This window comes from Notechis scutatus, chromosome 2 (genome assembly GCF_049901735.1).
Source record: "Notechis scutatus isolate UNSWTSFEM ecotype Mainland chromosome 2, rNotScu1.2, whole genome shotgun sequence".
Lineage (NCBI taxonomy): Eukaryota > Metazoa > Chordata > Lepidosauria > Squamata > Elapidae > Notechis > Notechis scutatus.
In genome coordinates this window covers 31660442-31679004 of record NC_142010.1, presented here as the reverse complement: position 1 = coordinate 31679004, position 18563 = coordinate 31660442, and the positions used below count along the sequence as shown (strand labels likewise).

Below are 18563 nucleotides of genomic sequence, written 5' to 3'. Positions count from 1 at the left end.
CTTCTGCTACCCTGCTGACAATTCAGCCCCATAAGCATCCCTGGTATTGTCCGCTTCTTTTACAAAAGCTGGAGTGACCTTAAGCTTCTTCGCCTGTGTGAGCAGGCCGCTTCGGTCCACCCCGCCACCATCGCAGGCCGCCTCCAGCAGCAGCAGCACCCGAGGAAGGGAATGCAGTAAAGCTCCTTCAGGTGCATTAAGAAGCCGGGCTGCATCTGGCTTCTGAGATTCTGTTTGCAGAACCCCTGGAGGGAGCTATGGCTTCCTGTAACATGTAAAATGTGAGTGTGAACTCAAGGTTCATGGCAAGGAGCAGGAGGTCAGGCTTCCATTCAAATCTATGAAAAGGAAACCAGAGTTTGCAGATGTTCTGGTGGATGTGTAATGACACCCCCTCCCTCAGAGCGCAGCAACCCAGCACAGCTTTTCAGAAAATGTGTCCCCTTGCCACAGGCGGGTGTTACTTTTGCAGATTTATTCATATCATTTTTTTTTCCCCTTGTAAATTCAGAGGTGCCTTTAGGACTTCAATAATACCACAGACCAAGCGAGAGTGACGTTCCAAAACTCAAAAAAACAAAACAAAACACCCCGATCTGGGCTGCCACAGAGGCTGGGATGATCACACGTTATTGACCGTACTTTTTAAACAACCTTTTTTTTGGGGGGGGGGGTTGTTTAAAATCGTTTGATGGTGATTTTTTCCCCCCACACGGATTACAAAGCTTGCCCTTCCATTTGGAGAGATAGAATGACTGTTTCCTGCAGTTAGTTCTGAGTATCGTGAGAGGGAAGCGACTTTCTTTTTATTTAATGTATTGTTTTTGTACTTTGATTACCCGAGAGCTGCTTATGAGATTTTCTGCCTCATACACCAAACTCCTTACATAATCTGCCATTCGATGAGGGGCCAGATTACTGCAGCTTTCACTCTGGCAATAAAATGTCTCCACACAGCTCTAGCTATTCTCTGCCATTGTCTTTGCCTAAATACGAATAGACTAGTATTAGCTTCTTTCACACCAGAGCGGGTTACAACCATCTCACAGTGATTGGGGTGAGAGTAAGTTTTCAAACAATCTCTGTAGCTGTGGTTTTTATTAATTGATTTCTGGGTTCATTTCTGCTTTATCAACCCAACCAACCTGGGATTTGAAACCTTTGTTACCTAATCCAGGGTATGAGAGATATTCTGTTTAATTAGGAGCGTAATGCATCTTAAGCTAATCTTCAGTATGGCTTTTCTGATCTCTGTCATCTACAAAACACACAGTGAAATTAAATCTGGATGGATGGATGAGGGATGGAGAGATGGATGGACGAACACAATTCTGCATGCTTGAGATACTTGGCTGGATGGTTGGTTGGTTTGTTTTACTGTTGAGCTGCCCAATCTTTTTCAATGGGTCTTGAATTTATCAATTGATATGCAGGGTTGTCCCAAAGACATTTTTCAAAGCATGACAGCAACTACTATCATACCAACTAGGACTCTAGACATTGCAAAAGCCACTTTTACCAATAGAAAAAAGGAAATTGTTCTTGGATGTCACCGTGACTCCATAATGTAGAGAAGTGGGGAGCAGATTCTTCCATTTATAAACAATTAAATGCAATCATTAAGTCCTATGAAAGTGATAAGATATCATGGCAGAAGTAGTTTACAGGTAGTCCTCAACTTATGACCCCAACTGAGCCCCAAATTTCCAGTCGTTAAGTGAATCTTGCCCCATTTTACAACCTCCCTTGCCACAGTTGTTAAGTGAATCACTGCAGTTATTGTTAGTAACCTGGTTGTTAAGTGAATCTGGCTTTCCCATTAACTTTGCTTGTCAGAAGGTCTCTAAAGGTGATCGCATGACCTCGGGACAACGCAACCATCATAAAGATGAGCCAGTTGCCAAGCGTCCAGATTTTGATCACATGACCATGGGGCTGCTGCAATGGTTGTAAGTGTGAAAAATGGTCCTAAGTCACTTTTTTCCCGTACCGTTGTAATTTTGAACAGTCACTAAAGGAACTGTTGTAAGTCAAGGACTACCTGTATAGCCTTTTCTTGCTCTACTGTAAATGCCTGGAAATTTAGCCAGTCCTTTCCCTTTACAGAAACCTGTTCCTTTGCTTCCCAGTTGGCCATCCTGATGGAAGGACCAATTCAATTCAATTCAATAAGCTAGAAAAAAGTGGAATAGATAGCACCACCACTAGATGGACTCGCAACTGGCTGTCAAACCGTACTCAACGAATAGTCCTTAATGGGTCAAAGTCTACATGGAGGGAAGTAAGCAGTGGGGTGCCACAAGGTTCCGTCTTAGGCCCAGTACTCTTCAATATCTTCATTAACGACTTAGATGAGGGAATAGAAGGGGAACTTACCAAATTTGCAGATGATACTAAGCTGGCAGGAATAGCTAACACCCAAGAAGATAAGCTCAAGATCCAGATGGATCTTGACAGACTAGAACACTGGGCCGTATCTAACAAAATGAAATTCAATGTAGAGAAAAGTAAAGTCCTACACTTAGGCAAGTAAAAACCAAAAGTACACATATAGACTGGGTGAAACCAGGCTCAATAGCAGTAACTGTGAGAGGGATCTTGGAGTCTTAGTGGACAACCAGCTAAATATGAGCCAGCAGTGTGCAGCAGCGGCCAAAAAAGCTAATGCAATCCTAAGTTGCATTAACAAAGGGATACAATCAAGATCAAGGGAGGTACTAATACCACTCTATAAAGCCTTAGTAAGACCACACCTAAAGAACTGCATCCAGTTTTGTTCACCACATTACAAAGAAGATATTGAGACTCTTGAAAAGTACAGAGAAGAGCAACCAGGATGATTAGGGGACTGGAGACTAAAACATATGAAGAACGGTTACAGGAACTGGGCTTGGCTAGTCTACTAAAGAGAAGGACCGGGGAGACATGATAGCGGTCTTCCAATATTTGAGGGGCTGCCACAGGGAGGAGGGGGTCAAGCTATTTTCTAAAACGCCTGTAGGCCAGACAAGGAATAATGGATGGAAACTGAACAAGGAGATATTTAACCTGGAAATAAGGAGAAACTTTCTGACAGAACAATCAACCAATGGAACAACTTGCCCTCGGAAGTTGTGGGAGCGTCATCACTTGAGACTTTCAAGAAGAGATTGGACTGCCACTTGTCAGAAATGGCGTAGGGTCTCCTGCTTGGGCGGGGGGGGTTGGACTAGATGACCTACAAGATCCCTTCCAACTCTGATTATCTGTTATCTGTTATCCTCACCAGGGAAGGGAACTGTATCAAGAGTTGGGGTGTTCTACCAGCCAGGGTAAGGAAATCCCACAACAGTTCCTTTGGCCTCTTGTGTATTCCCAGCTAACATCTTGAGTTCTCTTTGTCCTTCCTTTCCTTCCCTTCTCAGCAGCCCTCTTCGCTCGGCCTTTTAACTCATCGGGCATTAAGTTGGGGGGGGGGGAATGCATTCCTTGATGATGTAACCAAAGGAGGGATTCTACCGGTTTGGACTGGTTCGGCCAAACTCCTTGCTCCAAAAATCAGCTGGCAGCAAACTGGTTCGCTGCAACTATCATGTGGTCCTGCCTGCCCGCCCCTGCACTTTACCTACCTATATCGTCTCAGCTGATTAGCACTGTAAAGTGGATTGCCACTTCTCAGCTGTGTTACTCAATGCTGCTCACGCAAATCGCGCGATCACCAGACCAGTTTTTAAACCTGGAGAATCCCACCCCTGGATGTAACTTACTCCCAAAGATGAGAAGGTTTACCCTTCGCCTCACCAAATAATAAAAAGGCATCTAACATAGACCTTAATCTCAGAGCACAACCGCATTGTGCTAACTGTGCTGAATTTGCTGACTGAGTGTAGATGAAACAGAAAAGTCTCTTTCATCCTGTCTACACTTCATAGGAAGTTCTGACTGGTTGATTTTCTGGGTAAGCGAAGAGAGAGAGAGAGAGAGAGAGACAACAGGAGTTTGCTAGAAGAGTTCAACAGGAGGATGAGAGGGCAATGATCAGAGAAACTATGTGTTCTGAAAGAGTGTGAATGCTAAGCTGTGATGGATATGGACAAACCATATATTGAATGGCTGGTGATTGCAAGATCTGTATCCTGCTGGTTGCTTGGTGCTGGTTATTGAGTGACTGCTTCCTTTAGTAAGCAGAGTCTGAAAGTGGAATATAAGACACTAAGTTGAAGTAAATGAATCTCACTAAGCAGCTGAACTGAAAGCAGTAACCAGGAATGTACTAGATCAGTGTAAAGCGAAACCTGTTAACAAATTTTCAGTTTAAGTGTTTGTATTTGGCAACCACAAGAATTTGAGGAGGGAACAAGAAGAAATAGAAAGTTAAATTTGTGACCTCTAGTGCTTGTGACATGTTTGTCTTCCTATCTGAAAGTAATCTAGTGTACATTTGCAGCAGTTCTTGAAGAAGAAGCATTCGACTGATGTCTGGCCATATTTTGGCCAATGACCTAAGAAAGAAATGATCGGTTCAGAGAAAAGCTGTGCAACAGAAATGATGTGAGCAACTCTTTATAAGGAAGACAGTAAAGAGGAAACCAGTGGATGAAAATAACAAGAAGAAAGAGACATAAAAGATACACTGCTCTATTAAAACTTAGCAGTTGAAACCAGCTATAAGCATTCAAAAGAAGAATGACATGAACTTGTGTTTGTGTCAGAAGCATCTAAGATGCTTCCAGGTTGAAAGGATAAGCCATGACATCATTGTTGCTTGGTAGATGCCCTACTGGGTAGATGAGCTCCTTTCATGTGCCCATTACTGTGCCCATCTCAAATGGTATCTACCTATCTACTTGGAACACAAGTACCTACCTACACACTTTCGAATTGGTAGCTTGGTAGGATCTGGAGCGAATAATGAGAGCTAACCCCACCATATAGCAGCACTCATGTCTTGAACGTGGGCTTGCTGATCATCAACCCAAGTATTCTAATCACGTGAGCCACTATACTTCAGGAGACAAACTTGTGTATCCTTAAAAGGCAGAAAAATAGAATTCTGCCCTATAATAAGGCAAATGGAAGAGTCGCAATTGTTGACAAAATGCCCTAAGCAATCAAAATTAGCAAGCCAATTAAATATTGGATGAACAGAATGAAATTTAAATCTCTCTCTCCCTCCCTCTCTCTTCTTCTTTCTTTCTTCCTCTCCCTCTCCCTCCCTCTCTCTCTCTCTCTCTCTCTCTCCTGTACTGAAACAATGATCAGAAAGAGTGTTTCCCAGGCATTTGGTCCATTTGTCTTCTTTTGTTTCCTTATTGTATTTGGTCACTGTGTTATATTTTATGTTGAGTATGCTTTAATGGTTCTTTTGTTATAGTTCCTTTGAGGGGGTTTTGAAGATAATTTAATATTGTGGGGGGTCTTTGAGAATGATGTAGTGGTTCCTTGGAGACTTTTTGGTTTATTTTTTAGCTGAATGTCACCCAAAGTCAGACTTTTGAGATTTTCCTTTTTTCTGTGTAGAGTGTAGGATTTTGATTATTCCAAGAGTTTTTTTTACAGCTCAGGTGGCATGGCACAGACATACATTTAGGGCTCTTCAGTCATTTGATTGGTGGGGACACAGATTAGTTCATGGTGGTGTGTTTCCTACCTTTTCTTAGCATTCCAGCTTTGGCAGGAGCAAAGGCAATTATAACACCAGCTTCAAACCACTTTGAAGGGATCAGGTAGTACCAATAATGTGCAAAATCTAAAAGATCTGTCACTATATTTAAGCCTTCAGAGCTGTTGTTGATAAAAAATAACTCCCACCACTAAGAATAAGAAATGAGTTCAGATAAAGTAGAAGTCCTTTTTTACGTTATCACAAGGGTAGGCAGGACAGCTTTTAAAAATGAAAAACAACAAAAGTTACGAGTTTGGAAAGCTACCCAGAATTTCATCCATGAGATAAGTTGAAAAAGTCATATACCTTTGTGTATTATGTATTACTGGAAGAAAAGTATGTGAAATTCTGTTAAAGTTTTTCTTCTGTTCATGTTGGTTGAGAACTACATGAGCTAAAATCCAGTGGGAAGGCCTCTGATGAGGAAAAAGCTGTTCTAAAGAAACTAATCATTTGTGGGACCTCCCCAAAAATAAGCCCAAGTGCTTATTTTCAAGCCTAAAAGAAAATAAGACCCAGCTTTATGTTGGGGAAAACACAGTATTTGAGAAGCAAGGTGATAGAACAGCTAAGATATGGAACCAGGACTGGAGAAATCTATATTTAAATCCAATTGCCATTAAAAAAAATCACTGAAAGGCCAAGGATTCTTTCTTAACCCCATCTTCATCAGAATGGATATGAAATGTAGGGAGATTCCCCATATAAATTGCCCTGAATTTTTGGAGAAAGGCATGCAGGAGTTCTCAGGACCAGACCATGGAGATAATCTGTCCACATTGTCCTTGAACTGAACGGAATACCAGTATAGGTGTGATATTAGCTGTGTACAATAAAAGGTGAAAGGTGTTACTTGGATAATGCTTTGGAGCCAGCTTTAGTTCTAATTAATGTGACTGGAATATGAAAGGAAAAGTATAGAAAAATAATATCGGCCTTCAATGCTACTTCTTTCTATCAACTTAGGGCAGCAGAAATGCAGTACAGTATCTTAACTGTTGTTGTGTTTCTTCCAGACAATAGCTGATAGACAATATTATCTCTTTTAAGCAATATATTATTTTTCATACATTCATAAAAGCTTCTATGATGTAAACTGGCTTTTATCCTTTTTATGTATTACACTGATATATTGCTGGGCCATTTGAAATGTGCATTCTGAAAAGAAAAAAAAACAATAGCTCTGAATTCATTTTCTCCAGGTGGAATGCTTAAAATGTTCCCTTACCTTTGATTGACAATTCCTTGAGGATGACTATTAAAATCTGTTGGCATTTTATTAAGGGATAATTTTCTAACTTGGCAGGAAGTATGATACCCCCTCGGTCATAAGGCTCCAAATTTGACCTCTTTAAAATTAAGGGTAGGTAAGGTATCCAAACTGAAGTTGTCCTGTGGTTGGATGTATTTTTTAATGAAGATAATCCACCCTAAATCAATAGTCTTTGCAAACAAATGCTAAGCACGTGCATGAAGATATTTTCCTGAATTCAGTGAGAGCTACTCTCTATTTAAGGAGGGTGACCTTGATAATTGACATTAATAGCACTCAGAAACTAGCTTTTCTACTGTTAACTGGAGTATAATAGTGCATTCCGTATTCAGCTTTTTATAATTAAAGCTACAATACTCTATGCATTTCACTCAGATCAATGCCATAGAACTTATTTCCATATAAAAAACATTGCCAGCTACACATTTTAATTCAGCATATTTTCAGAGCAACTTCTTTCTTTTAACATTATTCTGAAATCCCACTGGGTCCATTGGAGCCAAGTTAAATCTGTATAGGATTGCAGCCTTAATTGCTTTATTTCATGAATACATTAATTTTGACAAAGAACAATTGTTTTCACAAAAATGTGTCAGGTAGTGGGAGTAAGCTAAATACTACTAATATTGTTGTTTAAGAGAGAAACATATTTTTAAAGGAAAAAAAGAGTAGCACATTAATCTGAACTTGTTTAAAATAAATGCTATGGAACAGCAAACAGAGGCGTCACCAAATTCCTGAAAATCTTTATGTCCAACCCTAAATTGCAAACCATTAGCTGTCACTGGGATTGAAAAAAGTGAAGGGGTTACATGGGTGGAAGAGAACAAGTAGCGTGTATTAAACAAACGATCCCTCATTACCCTGGGATGCAAAGCCGAAGCAATAAATATTTATGAGGTAGCCTCTGTCCAAAAGCCTGAAGATAATAGGAGTGTTTTATTGGTGATGGTCAAAAAAAAAAAGGCAGAGCTGAGTAATTTAGAGTAAGTTACAGAGTGAAAAACTTACCCTCTTGAATTGGTGTGCAAGACAAAGAAGAAATGTGGAGGGAAACTGCCTCACCACATAAACTGTCACTCCCCTCCTCATCTGCCCCAGGGATCTCGTGGAGAATTTGGCGCTGCTCCATCCACAAAGAAAACCCTAACTCCCCTTCCTCACCAGACCTGCCTCAACATTCATCCATGCCAGGGAAGACATTTCCATTCACAGCTCTGTTAATGCAGAGAACTACTTCAAGCTCATTATTCAGTATTGGTTTAAGGTTGCTTTCTTAACTTCAACAGATGACTCTGTCAACTCATAAAACATTTTGTATACACGTTTTATAGTTGACAACAGAAAGAAGTGGGGGGGAGTTTCAAAGAGCAGGCAGCAGTGTGGAATCGAAAGTACATTCCATTCATATTTTCTTCAAAGACTGATTAGATGACTGAAGCTTCTGCTGTGCAAAAATCTAATTGGAGAGCATAATTGATGACTCTTGGCTATGGACGTTTTTCGTTGGATGATACACCCAGAGGGGTGGGGGGGGAAGCAGGATCAAGGGTGACAGTGAATTACGTATTTCAGAGTTGGCTGCGCCCAGGTAAATGCCGCACATAGAATGTTAGAGGCTCATGATTTAGTAACTGCCGGAATCCTGACAGACTCACTAGATGAATGATAGTGGGTGAAGCTTTTCCCCAGGGGGCAGGTGCCCTGCCAGAAAATATGTTGGGCACCTTAATAAAAAGTGACTTGAATAGAGATGGCTACTCTTTATGAGTCCCAAATTTATGTTGCTAAGTGAGAAATTTGTTAAGTGAGTTTTGCCCCATTTTATGACTTTTCTTGCCAAATTTGTTAAATTAAGTTGTTAAATTAGCCACACAGTTGTTAAGTGAATCTGATTTCCCCCTTGACTTTGCTTGTCAGAAGGTCGCAAAAGGGGATCACGTGACCTCAGGGACACTGTAACCATCATAAATGTGAGTCAGTTATCAAATGTAAATCGTGTGACTACAGGGGATGGTCATAAGTATGAAAAAGGTTATAAGTCACTTTTTTTCAGTGCCGTTGTAACTTTGAATGGTCACTAAGCGAGCTGTTGTAAGTCAAGGACTACCTGTGGTACCCTGACTTCCTTGAAATGTATAGTCTTAGGAATGCCATGCTCCAAATGCCAAAGATTTGGAGTTTGGAACAATAATATATTGTAAGAGGGAAGGATAAAGCAGTAGATAGAGAAGTTAAGGTCTTCCCTTGCATGCTCGTGTTATGCCTTCTTTTCTCACACCCATCTATCACAGTAGTGGGATTCAAAATTTGTTACTACCAGTTCTGCGGGCGTGTCTTGGTAGGCATGGTGTGGCTTGGTGGGTATGGCATGGGAAGGTTACTGCAAAATCTCCATTTCCTCCCCACCCCACTAACCTGCTTTCCAGCTCTGTTCTCCTGTGCAGGGCAACACAAGAAGACCCAGCTGGGACTCAGGAGGCAGAGAATAGATGGGGGCAGGACTGGTCAGAGGTGGTATTTGCCGGTTCTCCGAACCACTCAAAATTTCCGCTACTGGTTCTCCAGAACTGGTCAGAACCTGCTGAATACCACCTCTGAGCTAGCATGCTTAACTAGAGATTAGCACCAAAGAGGAAGTGTTGAGTAATAGAAGATCTTCCCTACTGCTGTCTATAGCTGCTCTTCTGCAAGTTATGCACTAGAGACCTAGTTTCTTCATCCAGAGATGCCACCAAGAGTCAGATTTAACTTCAGGCTGGGTAGAAAAAAGTAATATTAGCAGGAATAGAGAACACATGAATTCCAAACCCACAGTAGTTCTTTGGCTGAGGTTTATGAGAGTCGTGATTTTCATCACATCTTGATTTTCGCTGCAATTTTAAAAGGTTAGGGCAGAATGGACTTGGAGAGCCGAAATAGTTTCTGTGGCTCCTCTTCCTTTTCTGATCAACATTTGGATGTTGTTGCTTTCACCTCTTCAAGTATTATTTATGGCTTCATGGAACTTATGAGCATCATCTGGACGTGACATTCTGGCTGGAAAACTTGGCACGAGCAATTTGAAATGTGAATTTGCGCTTCCTCTAGTGACTTTCTGCCCTGCCCACCTGGTTATCTCAACGGTGGCACAATTGCAAGGGAGACTGGTAGATAAAAATCAGCTAAGATGAGTGTGTATATATATATATCCCACTTTTATTCTTTAAATATTTGAAAGCAAAAAGCCACAATAAATGCAAGTGCAGTCTAAAGAAGGTGTTAAACATACATTCTTCTCCATCCATCTGAAGCATGTCAATCTTAAATAGCAAAGTTACTTTAAGTGGTATCAAGTAAGGCAAAAGCACAAACAGTATTTGGGGATGTATTTGAAGGAGGAAAAAAAACAACCTCAAATTCAAATTCCAGATTGGATGGATACTGAAAGGCCTTGGGCCATATGCTGAGAATTCTTAAACATCAATAGTCAAAATTCTTCTGAATTTAAGCATGCATTCTGATTTTGCAGTCTGAATGTTTACACTGAAAAGATCAGAGCTAGTAAGACCTGATGGTTTTCAAAATGCATTATGTAATATATATATATATATATGATTCGTGTTGTTTGACATGTCCTTGGAAAGCTATTGCTTATTTTGCAGCAATGGTACACCAGCTCCATGAACATCGTTTGCACTTGGCTAACAGACCGCATGGACCTTCAGCTTCACATCTATCAACTAAAAACCCTTATTAGAGTAGTAAAGGTAAGTTTGCTTAATGTATTTGTGTAACTTGCAAATAGATTCTGCTCTCAGTCAGAAAGGAAAGGAACTGTGCTAATTAAGTGAAAGCTTAAGGGCCCGTTTGCATATGTGAACTTTGACTACATCTGCCACATTGAAAAAAGTCAACTGTGATGACCCAGGGCGTGGCACAAAAGCCATACAGCCAGACAACAGGATGAACTCCCCTTTATTCCTCCACCTTTGCACCCAAATGTCCCCATCTTTACTACAAGTACTGGAGCAAAGCTCTCACATGCACCTTCAGCAGCCTCTGGCTGCGAGGAGTCCAGTAAGCAAACTTTGCAAAACAGTAACCAGAGCCAGAAGTTCAGTGAAGCAGGCCAACCAAGCAAGCCCCACAAGACAGAGCACAGTAATCTCCAGACCTCGGCAAGTGCACACGAGGCTCCACAGATTCAATGCTTGTTCCTGACAAATGCCCTTTCCACTGGCATCTCCTTACGTCTCAGTCCTCAGGTGTGCCTTGCAAACAGGGGTGGGATTCAGATTTTTAACAACCGTTTCTGTGGGCGTGGGTTAGGTGGTGGGTGTGGCTTGGGGGTCATGCGACTGGGTGGACGTGGCTTAGTGGTCATGTTATTGGCTGGGCGTGGCCAACTCAATATCACTCACATCGAGGCACGCATCTCCTTGCCTGGCCTCTCATGACTGTGGTGCTGCTGCAACAGTCGTAAGTGGGAAGAATGGTCATAAGTCACTTTTTTCAGTGCCATTGTAACTTTGAATGGTCACTCCACACAAGCAAAGTACCAGCAAAGGAGGGGGAAAAACTCCAGAGAAGCTCCGGAGATAGGAAGTCTAGTCCTGCCAAGAATGTAATAAGGGTTAACAGAGAGGCAGTTTTTGTAAGCAACACCAGAATGTTTCCTTCCTGCCTTCCTTACAGGATTAGGCCAGTAATTTCTTCTAACAACCGGTTCTCCGAACTGCTTAGAATGTTAACAACCGGTTCTAGCAAATAGGTGCGAACTGGTAGAATCCCACCCCTGCTTGTGAAGGAGGGCAAGCAGGGGTGAGATGCTACCGGTTCTGCCCGGTTCTATAGAACTGGTAGCTCTGAAGAGCAGCAGACACAGAACCGATTCTGTGTTTGCTGCTTTTTGGCCCGCCCGCCCACCTGGGCACTTACCTGTCTTTTATTTCTTGCTTTTTCAACCTCAGCAGAGCTGAGGTTGAAAAAGCAGGGGAAAAGAGGCTTTTCGAACGCTGTGCACCTGTGCGCAGCGCTTTTCAGCTATCCGGGCAGCACAGCTTAAGGTTTTTTTACATGCATGCACATGCGTGTCAGGCGCACCTGTGCGCAGAGTACGCATGCGTGCGCAAAACATAATCACCAGGTAATAACGCTGGTTGAATCCCACCCCTGGGGGCAAGGCACTCTCCCCCCTGTAGCTGGCTCAGTCAGCATTATCCTTGCCTTCTCTCTTCTCTTCATGCTCTAGACTCAGAAGGGGTGGTCCTTGCTCATCATCTGAGTTCTGTTCCCCCTCCAGTCTATAAGATGTTCTAATCCTTAAATTCCTTGGCCTGACTGGCTCTGCCCTTCCCCAGTTTCCTCTAAGGCCAGCAGAGGCACCCCCTCAATCTCTGTTGGCTCCTCTTCCAGCTTATCTTCCCCCCAGAATTCAGGCTCCGAAGCAGGCATGACAGTCAACATGATATTGACAAAATATTCATCCAAGAGAGTGAAGATGGAGGAAACAGGGCAGGCAATTGTAGCAATTTGTCCATGTGTCAGCATCTCATTTAATCTTCATCTTCATTACAACTTTGAAGTTAGTCACACTGGGATATTTCCGATACTAGGTTTGGGACCTTGGAGGTCTTCTAGTCAGGGGTCTCCAACCTTGGCCACTTTAAGACTTGTGGACTTCAACTCCCAGAATTCCTCAATTTTGGAGACCCCTGTTCTAGTCCAACCCCCTGTCCGAGGCAGGAGTCCTGATTACCCAGAAATGTAACATCTTTCACACTAGCATTTACTCTATAGTTCAGGGATGGCAAACCTATTGAGCTTGCCAGGTCAAAAATTTGTAACATGCCTAACTTGACTCTCCTGGCATTTTCTCTCTCTCTCTCTCTCTCTCTCTCTCTCTCTCATACACACACACACACACACACACACACACACACACACACACACCAATTCTCTATCTCCCCTCTCTTCCCACTTAGGCCATTATGAAGAGTGGCATTTGACAGTAGTGCTGAGGCTCACCTGAAGTCAAGGTCAAGGCCTTGACTTCAATCCTTGCACTCCACACTGCCACTTAAAAAGACTGGCTGGAGCCATTCCCCAAATCTTGGGGAATGCTGAATGTTGCATTGCTTACCTTCAAGTGGTCTTGTCTTTCCGCCAACAGGCCCCTACCCAACAGTGCTCCTGGTCATACAAGGCCTTCGTTCTTGAAATGGCTTCAAAAAAAATTCTCTTTTGCAGCCCCTGCAGCCTCCAAAATCAGTACAAAAGCACACTCCATTCTTATGTGATTTTTGCCACTTCAGAAACCATACAAGAGCACACCTCGTTGTTGCACAGCCTCCCAAAAACTCAGTGGGAACAAGGCATGCCTTTAAGAATAGTTGTTGGGTATTGGTGAACGCTGGCATAAAGGCTGCCATGACACCCAAAACGTCATGGTGGGCCAGCTTTGGCACGTATGTCATAGGTTTGCCATCACGGTTCTAGTGTCAGGGTTCCAAGTAACACCTCCAACAGAATTCAAACTCCAAGGCGAGATTCTTCCTCAAAGTATACATTTATTGGAGACATCCTATTGGCACATCTGGGAGAAACCCAAATCTCAAAACCCCTTTTTCCCCACCCAAAGTAAAACCCAAATTTCCTTCCCCTGCATCCATCTTTTGCATCACATGGTCCAATCAAATCCACGTCCCAACTTCAGCCAACTTCAATCACGCCTTCCCAGGTACAAGCTGGATGTCCTTGGCTCTCAAAGGAAAGATTATGTTGTTAGGATTATACAGCCACACTACCTACACCTCCCCTCCTTTCATTCCCACAGTTAGCTAAACCATCGCTGTGGCGGCCCTGTAGACTCCCTCAAAGAATGACTTTAGGGCAGACATTTAGTTCCTTCCGTTTGATCGAATGAAACAAGAGCAACCTAGACAGATGGTACTGAAGAGCAGGGAACTATATGAGGATGAACAAAAGCACTGAGTCTCTTCACAAAGTGCTGGATAATCTTCTGTAGCAGGGCTGCTCCCTTCTATATGTAGAAAGAGAGCAAAAGATACTACCCAAAATTGTTAGGTAGCAATCTTCACTACTGACTTCACTTTCAGGGACTTGAAAGATCCTTAAAAACACATGTCATATCAGTATCTCACACATAATTAAAATAATTTCTCTTACAATAGATGTTGACAACATTTAAAAAGGGGTTACACACAAAACAAGAAGCTCTCCCTCATGTAGCTGTGGTGTATGTATGTGTGTGTGTGTGTGTGTGTGTGTGCGAGTGCGGGTATGTGTTGGATGGATGGATGGATGATAATTATTTCAGTGTGAAATCTCAGTGGCTTACATAAAATAATAAGATCTCAGGAGGAGGTAAATACATATTTGATCATTTTTTGTTCCATGTGATATATTTTGCAGATGAGGAGAATTATATACTTTAGAAAAGAAGTCATGAATAAATTACTAAAATGGTTTTTAATTTTCAAAATAAAAGCAATAGGTATTAGCACATTATTATTATGTGTTAGCTTGGGAACACTGAAAAACACGGGAAGTGTCTTTTGTACTATTAGACTACGTAATAACCTCTTTTTTTAAAAAAAATAACAGTTTCTCTAGGCATAAGAGAAATGCAAAATACATTGTTAAACCGTACATGAATTTAACTAATACTTGTATTTTTTATGACGTCGCTGAATTCTGTGAAACCAACAAAACCAAAAAAACCTTCACAAACCTAGACAAAATTTTGATAAACGAATGGCTTTAACACCTAAGACGGTTCACAGCCCCATTTAGCAATAGCACTTAGACTTATATACCGCTTTACAGTGCTTTACAGCCCTCTCTAAGTGGTTTACAGAGTCATCATTTTGCCCCCAACAATTTGGGTCCTCATTTTACCCACCTTGGAAGGATGGAAGGCTGAGTCAACCTTGAGCCTGGTGAGATTCGATCTGCCAAATTGCAGGCAGCTGGCTGCAGCAGAAGTAGCTTGCAGTAGTGCACTCTAACCACTGCGCCACCGAGGCTCTTATTTATTTATTTATTCTCATAATTCTCATAATACTCAAGGAAAGGCTATTTAATTGAAAAATGGGGCCATTGCCCCTCCCCACAGCTTAGGGGTAGCCACAACTTTATCATTGTGATGAAATATACATCACAACAACATAATGAAGCAAGTTTTGCTCCTTATCTACTTGATATTATAAAAGGGGAACAGTTGTGTCATGATTTCACAGCATATCTTCCTCTTCCCTTCACCCTTACCTGCAGTCAACCCTGCCATATCTATGATATTTTTATACAAATGTTTGCCACTCCAGACTTCCCTTTGTTTGGTTCACTTCCAGTTTTGGAGTTTGAAATGGGAAGAGCCTTCCCCGTTCCCATATATGTTTCCATAATTTTATTCCATAATTATCATTGTGAAGACTTCTGTGCTATGTCATAAAATACAATCTTCTAAAAACCATTGTTCAGTCCTCCAGTTGCTTTTCCCCCGTTATGAAAACTATTTTCAGAAAATACTAGGCAAAAAGAAGTCAGGATAATTGCTTTAATGCTGGTTTAATGCTGGTAATGCTGGTTCTGAAAGAGGTCCCACTCTTTCAGAAGGAAGGTTGGTAAATCTGTAGAATACAAACTCCAAATAAACTGTCAAAATCAAAGGTGCATGAAAAGCAAACTTCCTTCTTTAAGATTTTCTTTATGGAAGGAAGTTAGATGTATTTAACAACAACACCCAAATGAACTCCTATTTCATCAATCAAAATAGCTTCCAACCTGATCCAGTTAAGAGCAAGCAAGAACATGAGAATAGGCTTCTGCTGGTTGACCCTTAAGTCCGATTAATTCTTCTCATAAATGGATACAGATATAATCAATTTGTGGCCTCTAACAGATACACAGATGTGACAATAATATATTGTACAGTATACATCAATTTAAAATTAAGGAACCAAACCTCTTTTTTGGTCTCAATGGGTATTCATACTTAGACATTCAGCATTATCAAATCATTTTATTTCAATTTCTCTGTTTCTGCAGAAATGGGTTGATAAATCCTGGGGAATAAATACTGTAGGATAGCATCTGTTTCTAACAAAAGCAAAAGTGCTTGAAACATATTTGGAAACATGAAAGCTAATTGCTGCTATTTCTGGCTTGGGTTGGCTTGGGTTGGACATTTGGTCATGTCTTTCACAACACAAACTTCTTCATCCTAGAAAACCTACAGAGATTTCCGATTGCAAGGAGTTCTGGATTCTACTTTGAATAGTAAAACCTATGACACAGTCCGAAACCGGCTGACTGTAGAAGAAGCCACAGCCTCAGTAAGTGAAGGTGGAGGACTCCAAGGGATCACCATGAAAGACAGCGATGAAGAAGATGAAGAGGATGATTAGATCTCCAGATTTAGAGTCCCCCCAACCTGGATGTAGCCTGGAAACCAGTGCATGTAATCTAGTCGGTTATTCAATTAGCCACATTAGGAAATTTTCTGTCTGCTCTAAACGCCCATGGAAAATCTACCAATACAACTCCCATTTTAGCTGTGTGGTTCTTAAGACTTAGCACCTCTGTTTCGATTCATTGAGTTTCCTGATTTCATATCTCTATGTTTATAAGCAATATGGAGCACCATTGTTTAAAACAGTTAATTGAAAATAAATCTGCATAGAAAACATACTAGGTGTGTCCCTATAATAATTAAAGTATAAATGACGCTTCATTAATGTACGTATATACATTGATGGTAAATTGTTGTGAAGACAAGTGAAACAAGTACTTTCATATGTTTGTTTCTCTTCTATGGATGCCAACTGCTTCGAAACAGAGTAAGGCTACTACAAGACACCTATTTTGTACATTGGGGGGAGGAGGAACATACACCAGAAGCTGGGATTATTCCTGTTTGTTGTACCCGAGCACTTTTCTTCCAAAGTATACAGCTAACTTTGTAGAAGTGACTGACCATTGGAATCTTAGTCATCCATCTACAGAATGGGCTGTTCTTGGGCTGATCTTGATCACGTTGTCCACCTTATGATTCTGAGCAGTTGCTTTATGTCAGCGTCTTGCCCCACTCAATGTTACATTTTGTTCAGAGTTCCAATAACTGTGTTTGTAAAAAGGACAACTTTAATTACAACCTTAGACTATACAGATGTGTTTATAATAATGAGGACGCTATAATTAACAATAATGATAACAAAATGACAATTTCTTTTCGTAGACTGTATCCATAATTTACATCTCCTTTTGTTTTCATAATGGTTTTTATATCTTGTCATGTACATTGTATTTGGATCAGTAACGTGCATGTCCTTGCGTTTTTCCCCTCTCTTTCCAGGAGCTTTTATTTTTTTTGTGTGTAATATAGTGGATTCATCTTGCTTTTTTGCCTTATACAAGCCAACAGTTGTAAAAGTGTGGGGACTGTGGCTTTTCAATAAATAACTGTTCAGATGTCCTACTAATAAAACACTGGAGTCTTTTTATGTCTGCCTTAGGAAGAAGAAGAAGAAAACCAAACAAAACAAAAACCCCACAAAAAGATTAGTCAATTTAACAAGAATCCATGTAAGAGCTCCTGTCTTTTAGAATAAAGGAATTTTCTTTTCACCTGGATGGTTTTTAAAAAAAATAGTTTGTGAATTGAGGGGCTCTTTTTCCAAATTGCTCTCTGAAGGAGATGCAAACTTTGAGGCCCACCACCTCCCAAAAAAGCACCACTGAACTCAGGGAATTAGGCTTGGGAGGATGTTCTCAGACAGATGGTTTTCCAAGGCAACTAATCAGAAGGCCCTGTTCAAACTTTCTTCATGGATTCTCTGTGATATTTGGCACGTATGTTCCTCTTGGTTTCTAGGTGCTCACTCAGAAAGGATTTTTTGAAATTACCGTCAGAGCATTAGTATTTCATATATTATTATTATTATTAACACGCTCTGATGCTAAATAGTTCTACTCCCCCTCCCCACCTGAAAAGAAATCTGTTCCAAATGCAAAACACAAGCAGAGGAGAGGAGTTTCAGTTTCAGTTTTAGTTTCACAGCAGCAAGCAGCTTTACTACAGAACAGTTGAGCTAAGCCATGCCCAGGCTCCTTGCTGTCTCCTTCTTGCTCACACAGCAAATAATGTTTCAGTTTCCATGTTTCAGTTTCCAAACAGCCCTCAACTCTCTCACACACTGACAGGACACTAGCCAGATGAATACCAATGGATGCTGGTAGGCAGAGGGAGAATTTTTTTCCCTTATTTTCCTCCCCAAAACCCAAACCTGGAAAATTTACCAATGGGAGGCAACATATGCTGTGAATGAGGCAGAACAATTACCCAGGAAGGCCTTTCACACAGAGTGAAGCAGCTTAGGAGACCAGCCAACAGGTTTTCAACTGTGGTTATGGAGTACAAATACAACCCAGAGGTGGGATTCAAATTTTTTAACAACCGGTTCTGTGGGCATGGCTTAGTTGGTGGGTGTGGCTTGGTGTTCATGTTATTGGCTGGGCATGGCCAACTCAATATCACTCACATCGAGTCATGCATTTCCTTGCCTGACCTCTCATGACTGTGGTGATGCTGCAACAGTCGTAAGTGTGAAAAGTGGTCATAAGTCACTTTTTTCAGTGCCATTG

General features: G+C 41.3%; 1 protein-coding gene across 21 annotated transcripts in view; it reads left to right on the top strand.

Annotated features, from left to right (window-relative positions):
- CADPS (calcium dependent secretion activator) overlaps positions 1-17546 on the top strand; it is a 454502-nt gene extending 436956 nt beyond the window's left edge. For all 21 annotated transcript variants that reach the window (XM_026679552.2, XM_087954541.1, XM_026679537.2 and 18 more), the window contains 2 exons: positions 10562-10666; positions 16148-17546. In XM_026679552.2, the coding sequence (XP_026535337.1) occupies positions 10562-10666; positions 16148-16327 (285 nt within the window). In that variant the 3' untranslated portion in view covers positions 16328-17546. The remainder of the gene's footprint in view (positions 1-10561; positions 10667-16147) is intronic.
- Positions 17547-18563: the final 1017 nt, after the last annotated feature.